Source organism: Vigna umbellata, chromosome 2 (assembly GCF_029865625.1).
Source record: "Vigna umbellata cultivar VRB3 chromosome 2, Vumbellata_1.0, whole genome shotgun sequence".
Lineage (NCBI taxonomy): Eukaryota > Viridiplantae > Streptophyta > Magnoliopsida > Fabales > Fabaceae > Vigna > Vigna umbellata.
Genome location: NC_142166.1, coordinates 51,467,259 through 51,479,016, shown reverse-complemented (window position 1 = coordinate 51,479,016; position 11,758 = coordinate 51,467,259). Strand labels below are relative to the sequence as shown.

The 11,758-nt window shown below is 38.2% G+C and overlaps 2 protein-coding genes across 12 annotated transcripts; both read right to left on the bottom strand.

Annotated features, from left to right (window-relative positions):
- Nucleotides 1-1,812: 1,812 nt before the first annotated feature.
- Nucleotides 1,813-6,175, bottom strand: LOC124821599 (uncharacterized). 11 transcript variants are annotated; one of them, XM_088107420.1, is made up of 4 exons: nucleotides 3,946-6,175; nucleotides 3,201-3,249; nucleotides 2,759-2,834; nucleotides 1,813-2,096 (listed from the first exon to the last, which is right to left on the bottom strand). In XM_088107420.1, the coding sequence occupies exon 1, from the start codon at nucleotides 5,629-5,631 to the stop codon at nucleotides 4,069-4,071; it is 1,563 nt and encodes a 520-aa protein (XP_087963546.1). In that variant the 5' UTR covers nucleotides 5,632-6,175; the 3' UTR covers nucleotides 1,813-2,096; nucleotides 2,759-2,834; nucleotides 3,201-3,249; nucleotides 3,946-4,068. The 11 variants fall into 11 exon arrangements, with proteins under 11 accessions (XP_087963546.1, XP_087963539.1, XP_087963540.1 ...); XM_088107413.1 differs by having other exon boundaries at nucleotides 2,986-6,175; XM_088107414.1 differs by having other exon boundaries at nucleotides 3,048-6,175.
- A 1,541-nt stretch (nucleotides 6,176-7,716) lies between these two features.
- Nucleotides 7,717-11,243, bottom strand: VAR1 (FtsH extracellular protease family). Its single transcript, XM_047293505.2, has 5 exons — nucleotides 9,744-11,243; nucleotides 8,826-9,072; nucleotides 8,550-8,733; nucleotides 8,178-8,349; nucleotides 7,717-8,074 (listed from the first exon to the last, which is right to left on the bottom strand). Exons 1-5 carry the CDS (start codon nucleotides 11,046-11,048, stop codon nucleotides 7,853-7,855), a joined length of 2,130 nt encoding a protein of 709 aa, XP_047149461.2. The 5' UTR covers nucleotides 11,049-11,243; the 3' UTR covers nucleotides 7,717-7,852.
- Nucleotides 11,244-11,758: the final 515 nt, after the last annotated feature.

Here is an 11,758-nt window from a genome sequence, read left to right as displayed (position 1 = left end):
AGTTAAAAACCTGAATTGCTCTAGTTCAGGGTCTCTTCTAATTTTCGGTCTCCGTGCTTCTGAGACAGAACCTTTATATTTTTCGCAGAAATTATTCATCACTTTTAGATGTAACTAGGGGTATGTAATTTAGTTTCTAGAATGAATTTAGCACTGGAAAAAAGATTGCTTTCATACCAAAACAACCATTTGATAATCTAATCTAGAGGTAAAATGATCATGAAAAAAAGGTCAATTCCTATATTTATATAAAAAAAGAGTGAAGAATAATGAAAGATAGGTGTAAAAACTATGTTGTCAAAATATCAATTTTCTTAGTTAGCACTATGCAGAGAAAATTTAGAAAGTGTTCCTTTGTTGAAACTTTAGGATCTAAATTACGTTGTGAGAGTGTTGAAACTTTAAACTCTTGGAAACCGTTCCTTTGTTTGTTCCAGTGCCTGATCGAGTCGTCGCTTTGGTGGTTTTGTTTTTTCCGGAACGTGAACGATGGCCAGTTTTATTTGTCGTCCTGTTTCTGCGGCTGCTGAGTTTTTCTTGGGTCCCAACCCTCTATCAACTTGTTTCAACTTCAGTACGGAACCGGTAACTCTTACTCTAAGTAGAGCTATGTACTTCCTTCTTCAAACTCTCTCTGTACTCTTTATTTTGCTTCATATGGCTACCTTAACCAGTACTCACATCTGTTTTTAACACGCCACTGATATGAACACCTCTGAGTAAATGAAAAGTGTTCGAAGCTAACCATATTTCATTGATAAAGAAAAAAAAAAGTAAAGGAAAAACAAAAATGTTTATTGTTTAATATAAACATTATCAATAGAAACAAATAATAATAATAATTTATTTATATTAATTAATCTCGAATTTTTCAAATTTTCCTATTTTCTTCAAACAAACTACCTCTCTTTAATCCTATATATTTCTTTTCTTTCCCACACCAATCTATTTTTTCTCCCAATTTCCTTCTTTATTGGTCACACCTTACCCACTATGGGAACTTTTGTCTCTTGTAATTGACCCTCATGTTATGTTGAGAGTCAACAACCAAATTGAATCTTCTAAAAACTAAATTGAAAGTAACAAATAAAACTCAATTGATTTTGTAACTCGGTGTAGGAAGTCAAATTCAAAACATATCTATTCCCTAACTCTGGTATTTCACCTGTTAAGTGGATGAGTAACATTGAAGCTTGCATTCACACGCGTTCAAGGTGGAAGGCCTGTATTACAAGGGGTTTAAACAACGTATTGTTGCATTTTATTTATATTTCGTTTTGGAGAAAATGTCAAATAGATTATGTTCTTACGGTGGGGAAGTTCGTGTGGTTTGTTAGATTTGACAGGTGCGGGTTACAATGCATTTTGGGCCTCTAGTTTGCATTGATGCTTGGTAACCCAAAGACAAGTACGTATCTCCATTTCAAGAATCTTCCTTTAGTTGTTCCTTTTTCTATAGCTTTCACTGATACATAACACTTACTGTCATTTTTTACTTTTTAGCATTTGTTTACCCCAGTAGATTTGATTCCACTGATCCTTGAGTGATTTTATTTTCTGGCACCTGGACCCTGCGCTTTAGATCCATACACACTGGAATGCAACAGTTGCTTTCTACCAAAACCGATGTCTCAGGTATGGTACAACTCCCACTGCATTCATCTCCAACGTCAGAACCAGGAAAAAACCTATGTTTATCATTAAACACGTCGAAATGGAGAGGCTCTAAAACCTTCATGTTGGACCTGTATTTACTAGAGTCTATCTAATAATATATATTATTTTTGCTAATAAAACAAAACAAAATAAATATACAATAAAAAGACTAAAAAAATATATTTTCCCCATCAAAATCAATATCCATTAATACATATAGAATGGTTAATATCTTTGATGTGCTATCCACTAATACATCACAGACACACCTGTACTTAAGGTCATTCTTGTATGTTAGTTCCTTCTCTACCTCTGCACAAGATTTTGTAAATGCCTCATGCAAGTAGCTGGCGGGGTTGTCTTCATCTCCCCATCCAAGTGATGGGGCTATAGCCTATAGTTGAACCTTGCACAAAAATTCCAACCCCTTGCCTCTCTCTCTGCACAAGTAACGATTTCAGTGCCGTTTTCTCTGAAGGGGCTATAAGGCATAGCCGTTCTTTGGGACCCAATGACTCATTTTTGCCCTTTCGGTATCATTGATTTAGAAAATCTCTTTATTTTCTTAACGATTCTAACTCGTACACCTTATTATTGTACTTCTTCATCGTTAATCGACATGTTCATGAAGAAATATATACAACACTAAAAAAAACCACCCAAATAGTTTACAGAGAAATAGAGTGAAAAAAACAACAGTGGAATAAAATCAACGCTGGGAGAAACGAAAGTGAATTTAAAAATAATATATTAAGCGCGATTTTTTATATTCCTAACTCGAATAACACAGCAATATTGGTCTTAAAGAATAAGGTACTATAATACATCTCATCACTTTTATCTTGTTACACGTCCTATCCTTTACATAAGACAATCTAATTCAGTTTACGTGAGAAGTATTGAAGAATAGGTATTGATGTATTGATAATCTAGAGATAGCTATGGTGAAAGATACACATTAATCGGTTACCCATGCTTCTCACATCACATCATATTCATTAACTCTAATCATCTATCTAATATTAACAGCACCGACTTATAGTTAATGCACCACAGCCAACATGCAATTGATGGATTCGTGTATAAACGAAAGATAAGTTACCTCTTCATCAAATAGAAGTCTACATTTGTGAGCAAACCATTTCTCATTGGTTTGGTAGGTATCCTAGAACATAAGCCTGCACCAAAATTCAGAATTTATTCATATTCATTTAATTTCTAAGAGATAAAATAGCACAAAATATTAAAAATAAAATTCAGATTGATCCAAAAACAAAAGAAATTCAGATACAACTTTAATGTTTTGAAGTTTTCATGCTCAATTTTTACCTATTTTCTATGCATTAATTCGGTCCAAAAATAATGAGCCAAAAGTGGCAAGTTCAAATCACCTAGAACCCATCAAGCACCCTTTGTACCAATTGAGATATCTCAATAAAAGCGTCTTGCGGAGAAACCCCATGATGAAATACTTTGTCCTATGCAAACGGATAACCAACTTCCCATATGGCTCAAAACTCAGTAACTCAAGTGGCAAAGCTTACCAGATCTTGCAGAGTGATTTTAACCACTAATCCATGCGCAGAAAACCGCCTGTATGGAGTCAATACACAAAATTTACTTAGGAACAAGGAATTGTTATCGAGTTTCGAACCACAGGAGGTTTTTTGCAAATGAACTGTAGTATTACAGAATTCCTAGCATTTCGGCCAAAATCTTTACACACAATCATGGATGACAACAATGTTCAAAAAATTTTTTATACAACCACTTTCTATCCTGCATGTTACCAATTTCTGAGCCTAAGAAGACAAGAATTTCCTTAATACTTCTCTTATCAAAGGTTTTGTCTCATCAAATCCTCGATAATACATCTCCTATCTTTGTACAATATAGGATATTTACTGTAAAGTTTACAAGAAAAAAGGGCTTGACATTTCATTTTATTCAATTTCTTTCAAGTAGAATTCAATATACTATCAAGTAAATGCACTTCCATATGAACAAGAAAATAAATTAACTAGCACTACAGTTTACAAAAGAAGAGACTTGATAAAATCTATTTCATGTAAGAACAAAATTCAAAATCCAGAGGACAATGAAAAATCCGTGTTTGGGATTTTGAAAAGTTGTATGTCGGCTGTCAAAGGCCTAACAAAAGCCTCCACCTGCTTTACTTGAGCTTGAGACTGGCTGAGACCATGAAAAATGAAAAATCAACTCAAAGTTAACTAGAGTATACCTAACTCCGGGTCCAAAAATAATCAGCTGAAACTTGGAGAGAATTACCATGCGATGTAAATACAATCCCCAGAACAAAAAAGAGGCATTCTGCCTCTGATGATAGCATTACTTTGATCCACACTGGAGACACGTGCACCCAGCACTCAAGGTATATGGTCCAAGACCTGTCTAACCACTGGTTTGCAATAGCACTTCAATAACAGCAACAGGAACATCTGCATGTGTGCTTTTGTTATAAGATTTCTTCAACGATATAGTACTGCAGGGCAGGTTCTGACCAATAACCTCCTTAACACGGGCAGCTTCACGGGCCATTCCAACCTTCAAAAGACAGGATCTTAAATTATTTACAGCGATTTCATCCGGGGCACAACCAACAGCCAACATCTTATCAAAGATACTAATTGCTTCAAGCATTCTCCCTTTCATACAATGCCCAATAATAAGAATGGTATATGTTAACTTATCCGGCTTGCATCTATTCATTTCCATTTCTGCTACAACTTTATTAGCCTCGTCAACATTGCCGGATTTACAATATCCATCAATAACAGGATTATAGATAAATGGCTGTGGAACAATGTCCTTACCATTCAACAGTCCCAAAATGTCCCGAGCTTCGTGTAGTCTGTTATTATTGCAAAGGCCACTGACAAGAACAGAGTATGTATATAAACTCGCACAAATATTTTTGTCGTTCATTTTATGCCACATGTCCATTGCTTGGTGCACCTTCCCAACTCGAAAATACCCATTGATTAGAGAAGTGAAAGTAGCAACATCAGGTGGACAGCCATTAAGAAGCATTTTCCCACACAAGGCTTGTGCAGAGGCCATGTCACCCAACTTCCCAAATCCATCAATAAGAGCGTTAAAGGTAAACGTATTAGGCACAGCTCCAGATCTAATCATTTCATCAAAAAGCAAAGTCCCCTCCCCCATCATACCCAACTTGCAATAACCCCCTATTATCGTCGTGTAACTAACAACATCAGGGTCAAACTCCCCATTCAAACAAATTTCCTTTAGCAAACTTCTAGCTCTATCCACCTCACTAATCCGACACAAACCATGAATAAGAGTATTATAGGTAATTAAATCTGGCAAACAACCAAAACTCCTTATATCCTCAAGAAGCTTAAAAGCCTCGCTAATTTCCCCGGCCCTGCACAACCCTCGCATTAAAATATTGACTGTGTAGGTTACCGGTTTATACCGCAACCTGATAAGCTCCCTAAACAGAAAAACCGCATCAAGTGCCTTATTCTGCCTAATCATAACGTTGAACAAGTCATTGTACACAGCAGCATTGACTCCAACATTACAATTACATTGAACATCCGCAAGCAGTTCCTTCGAAATATCTAACCTACCAACAACGGCGTACGAAGAAACCAAAAACCCTAGCAACCAATTATCAGGAATCTGCCCGTCACACCTCATCCAATCATACACCAATTTCGCGGCACTGTGAAGATTCGATCCACAAAGTGACCTCAAGAGCAGATTATACGTCAAATAAGAGTGACTCATGTGCAACTCGTGTCTACTGAATTCAACGAACTTAAAACCCAAATTGGGAATGTGCAGCTTATTCACGACCTCGTAAACGAGCGAAGGGGTCAGGTGCTTACTTAAATAGCCCAGGAAAGGGTCCACCGAGGAAGAGCGAACGAAAATGGTGCACGCGATCTTGACGAACCAGGCTTCGGCCATTCTGATCGAACCCATGGGTTCCAAGTAGATAACATCGGTTCTAATTCGCCAAACGTGCACGCGATTCGGGCTTTTTCTTCGTTGGGCCAGCCTGGGCCTTGGATCTCTCTATCCACGACGCCACACTTCTAAGTTCGCAATCAATGCGAGTGACGGGGATTCTGAAATATGGCAGAATAAATACTGCTGAGATAAAGACGCAGTTCGATTATAAACGTGATTTATTGATTGTAAGGGCTTCTGGATGAACAAGGTGGGAAACGAAGATTGTGCTGTGTCATGGATTCCGCTATGGCTACCTGCTTGAACCTGTGTAGTGGATTTTAGTGGTTCTCTGGCGCATGCGTGACCTAGGTAGGAGCCACTTTTGTGCAGGTGGCTCCATTGAGTTCTGATATCTGTGAAGAATGGGAATCGCGGTGGCGGGGAAGATAACGATTTTTGGTGAAGGAAGAAGACAAAGACTGCGTTTGGTGAAGGCAAAAGGGTTCCCACGGTTCTTTCCGCTTACTCTGCTTAGGGTTTTAGCATCTTTCGCCTCACCTGAGATGCCACATTGCGCGTGTGAAATTTACTTCTTTTTATCAAGAGAAATTAAGTAAAAGTGGGAAGCTTAAAATAAAAGTAATATATTATTTTGAAATTTAAACTCTTTTAAATGAATGAAAAAGACTAAAAATGTTAAATTATGTAAAAATAAATAAATGAAGAAAACAATTATTTTACTTTATTAGGTTTTTAATATTTTTTGGCTATAAAATTTATTTAAATATTTAGGAAATTTAAAAATGTGAAGTAAATATTCCTCCATATTTCACACTAAATTGGGGGCATTTGATTCAAATTGAAATTTTGTCTCAAACTAAATAAGATTAATATTTTTAGCAATTTCTATCTCTACTAAATTGATAAATTTTGTTGCATCATTCGGTAAAATTGTTCAACTCATTAAGTTGTATATCACTGTTTTTATTTTCTCAAATTCAAATCATTGTGAGAAAAACATAAAATGTTATTTGTTTTATTTGGGAGGGGGCTAGTTTAAAGTCCATACCTTATTGTTGATTATATTTTGTTCATGGTGATTTTCATATGATTTTTTTTATTATCATCTTATTAGCTTTTGTAAATACAAATCTTATTGTTTAAATATACTTTTTACTTGTACATAAGTTTCTAAACATTATATCGAGGTCTAACAATGAAAAAAACAACACGAATTTAGTTCAAAACTTAATTTTATAATGGATAAGTTGAACTTGATTTGAGCGAAGGAAGTGATCTTAAATTAAATTTGATGTCGTTAAATAAATAAGTTAAAATCGAAACATGCATAATTAAACTTTTCTTATGCTTAAATCATCTCAATATATATTAAATTCATGTAACTTTATTTCTCTTAGATTCCTTTTTACATAAAATAAATATTAAATAAGCATAATTTTCACAATTGTTAATTGAATGAAGTAGTTCAAACAAGCTTAAATCAAATCAAGTGCGATCTAAAAAAGATAGTTCAAACACAAGCAGAATTTTGAGTTAAAATAGTTTTTACTAAATCAACTCGAATATAAATCCTTTAAACTTGGTCATAAACAATTAATTAATCCATCCTATTTGGTGTAAAACTATCTAAACACACACACACACACTCTTCCACTCTATAGTTTTGATTGCGGGAAGTAAATATTTACATTGATAAAAAGCATAAAAGCACAATCATCCGCAAGCACATTGATGAAAAGCATAATGAGAATGACAAGTGAACATTTTTTCTTCGTAAGTGTTGGGTGCACTCTAGGAGAGTTTAATCGTGTGAAAGACCTCCTGTCTGGGACGACCAATGAGAAAGATGGCAAAGGGAGTAAAGAGGTACTAACTTGTAAACACACGAGTTCTTTATGTGTAAGTTTCAAATGTTACATTGAACACGTCTTCATATACGTATTTAGTTCTTTGCAAGAGGGACCCAACAAAGGAAGCCAAAAGAAATCGTCGTGACTTGCCATAGGATTCTATTATCCAAGCAGAAAATCCATTGTATGCTTTGAAGTTTGAAATGGACTTCATTAGAAGGCCTAAAACAGGAACTGAACAGTATTTCTTTTTCGGCGTCAGCCGTTGTGCTATTTTTTTTCCTCCTTGAATTTGATAAAATATTTAATTCATTCTTACAGTGTACATGTCTGAGCGTATCTTAAAGTACAAACATTGATCCTATGACTTACGTGTATGATTATGCAACATATAATTCGGCCTTTCCGTCAATGAATAGACTCATGAACTCTTCACCATCAACAGTTTCTTTTTCTATGAGAAGTTGAGCAAGCTTGTGAAGGATGTCAATGTGAGTTGTGATGATATTTGTTGCCCTAGAATATGCTCTCTCTACCAGTTCCCTTACTTCCGCATCCACTACATCGGCAGTTGCCATGGAGTAATCCTTTTGCGTTGACATCTGCATTAAAAGTCATTTGAAAAGGTGAGGCATATGTTGTTGTTCAAGAATCAAGAACACGGTAACTGTGTCTAAGGCATCAAACTATTTCTTTAAGGCCTACCTGTTGACCCAAGAATGGATTTCCTCCAGGACCACCAATAGCAACTTGTCCAATCTTTTTGCTGAACCCAAATCTCTCAACCATCTGCCTTGCCACTCGAGAAACTTGCATGAAGTCGTTTGATGCTCCGGTGGTGACATTTTCCCGGCCAAAAATAACCTCTTCAGCGACCCTGTTTGGCCAGAGATATGAAATTTGTCAGACAATACTCAAAAATGAAAACTCTGAATCTCACATCCACAAGAGTCCATTAAAAATATATAATAGGAGCCAATAAAAAGAGCAGTTTATATGCAGATCACTAAGTAGGCTATTAAGCCAATTGACAACAGGTAACAGTGCATGTTTCTATTAACTGAAAGTTGCACTAACCTTCCACCCAGAGCAACAGCCATCTGATTTTCCAAGTAGCTTCTGCTGTACAATCCAGACTCGAGCCTCTCTTCACTGGGAGCAAAGAATGTGAGGCCACCAGCTTGGCCACGAGGAATAATTGATATCTTGGCTACGGGGTCATATTCAGGCATTAAAGCACCAACCAAAGCATGGCCAGCCTCTGAAAATAAACATGGAAAAGATAAGGTTGAACACCAAAAAACGAGCCAACACCTCCCAAACTATAGTATTTAACATACAAAAAATACACACCGTGATATGCTACTAATTTCTTCTTCTCATCTGAGACCACGGCGTTTTTCTTTTCAGGTCCGGCTATGATCCTTTCAAGTGCATCAGATATCTCATCTTTACTGATTTCCTTGAGGTCACGCCTGGCAGCAAGAATAGCTGCTTCATTCATCAAATTCTGCAGATCAGCCCCAGTGAACCCCGGTGTTCTCCTTGCAATTTTTTCGAAGTCAACATCCTTTGCAAGCGCCTTTCCTCTTGAATGAACCTAACAGAGAACAAGAGTTGATCAATCCAGAAGTTCAGATACAGAAATGTACTTAACAAATTCGACCTACACGCATTGCACACAAAGGTTGACCTACCAAAAACTCCCAAATTCACCAATCGAATTAAAAGTAGAGAAAATTTAGATGCTGAGGTGCTCTTGGTTTTTCACCTCCAATCAAATTTAAAATTTTACATTAATAATGCTTATTTGGAAATGTTGGCACCGCACTCTCTAATACCATAATTAGCAAAAACTTTATGGAAATCAGAAATGTATGAGTCTCATTCATTAGTCAATGATCCTCTACTCATAATTTTGAATTGTCCTATAAATTTTAAACAAGGATAGAAACTCTTGAAAGCAGTGTGTAAAGACAATGTGGTGCTGCCACTCCTCTCAACTAAAAATAAGTTCGCTAAGTTATCAAAGTGAAACTCTAATCCCAATTAGACAAATATCAACACATTTTCTAACTCACTCTGCTGAACACATTCTCTAATAATAGTTGGTTATATTAATCACATTTTCTACTATTATATTAAAAAGTGTGTCAAAGAATGCATTGCCATTGTCATCTTGTAATTAAATGAGAGCGTAAAAAACAGCAAGGAACTGATCTAATTAAAAAACAATATTCGAGAAAGGGTTCGTGGATGAGACCGACTCACCTGAAGGATCTTAACTCTGCCAGCAACATCAGGTCTATCTACAGTAACTTGCCTATCGAACCGGCCAGGCCTTAACAATGCAGAATCAAGAACATCAGGTCTGTTAGTTGCAGCCAAAACAATAACTCCAGAATTACCAGAAAACCCATCCATCTCCGTCAGAAGCTGGTTAATGGTCTGTTCCCTCTCATCGTTGCCACCTCCAAGCCCCGCCCCTCTCTGCCTACCCACGGCGTCAATCTCATCAATGAAAACAATGCACGGCGCCTTATTCTTCGCCTTCTCAAACAAATCCCTCACCCTCGACGCACCAACCCCCACAAACAGCTCCACGAATTCCGAAGCCGCGCACGAGAAAAACGGCACTCCCGCTTCCCCCGCCACAGCCCTAGCTAGAAGTGTCTTCCCGGTTCCCGGTGGCCCCACCAGAAGACACCCCTTCGGAATCTTCGCACCCAGCGCAGTGTACTTATCAGGGTTCTTCAAAAAATCAACAACCTCTTGCAGCTCAAGCTTAGCTTGGTCTGCGCCCGCCACGTCACCGAAGGTAACCCCGGTTTCGGGGACTTCTTGGAACTTGGACTTATTCCGCCCGAAGTCCATTGGCCCTCCAAGCCCACCGGGGCCCCCGGGGCCGCCTTGGGCTCTGCGGAAGAGGAAGAATAACCCGGCGAATGCTAAAAAGGGGAAGAGCAAATTGCCAATGATGTTGAACAAGCCGTTAGGCGATTCGGCTTCGGCGACGGAAATGTCGACGCCGTTCATGGCGAGGATGTCGATGAGGTCGGGGTCATTGGGGACGATAACGGAGGCTCGACGGCCGTCAACGGCGGTTAGTTGGAGGGCGGAACCGTCTTTGCTGAACCTGACTCGCTCGACTTTACCCTTCTTAACGGCGTTCAAGAACTCGCTGTAGCGCCAATTGGTGCCTTCGGGGAGGTCCGAAGAGGCTTGGGGTTTGGGTGCTGTGAGAAGGTTCGTAGAGAAAGGTGAGGAGGTTGCGTTGGAGGGGTTTAATTGGCTCTGTTGCGCTTCGATCACGGGTGGAGGGGTGACGTTATCAGCGGCTACGGCCTGTGGGGTGGCGGAGAGAGTGGCGGAGGAAAATAGAAGAGCCGCTAGAGCAGCTTGTGAAGATGCGGAATTCAGTTTTTCCGAATTGGGTTTGTGAGCGTTAAAAATGGTTCTCTTGAAAACAAACGGTAACGGAGTGGATGGTTTTCTTGTTTTGGGGGTTGGCGGTGATACCACAACCTTCCTTCCAAGGAAGTTAGAAGAGAGCAAGGCGGTGGTGGCGAAGGCCATCGTAACTGGGAATGATTCGGTGCTCTTATTCTATCTTCTAAGTAGCTCTAGATTTTGGATTCACCGGTGTGGGGCTATATATGCCACGAAAGGAGGTAAAACACTGCAGCACACTGCACACTGAAGTTAAAGAGATCGTTGCGCATATATGTTGGAGGAATGAAGTGGGAAACCGAGATTTCAGGTGGATGTTAGGACTTGGATTTGGCTTCGGCCACCTGCTTCCTTCTATGCCATAGATTTTGGTGGTCTTTCTATCTCCGATACGTGTCCTTAACTATATCCATTTATTTATCGACAGCCCTGTCATAATAAAACCAAAAAAAAATAAAAAATCAAACGTGGCCTTCTTATTCTTAAGTTCATATCAGCGGACGCTTCTTTATGCACCTCCATACTTTCTCCTTCTACCTCCATACGTAGAAAGACGATTTTGTCCTTATCTTCTTCTCATTCTTTTCTTCTCCACCTCCACCAGGGTTCCGACCTTCTTCTTCCTCCACTTCCATTGGTACTCTCATCTTCCATCTCCAACGAAACTTCTTTCTCTATTTCCACCGACGTTCCCTTCTTCCTCTACATGCACCCACTTCTTTCTCATTTTTACCTTTATTTTTTATTTTAAATTATAAAATTCAAAATGTATTTTTTATTTTATATTTTAGATTGAAAAATCTAACATTTTTTTCATTTTTTATTTTGAATTGTAC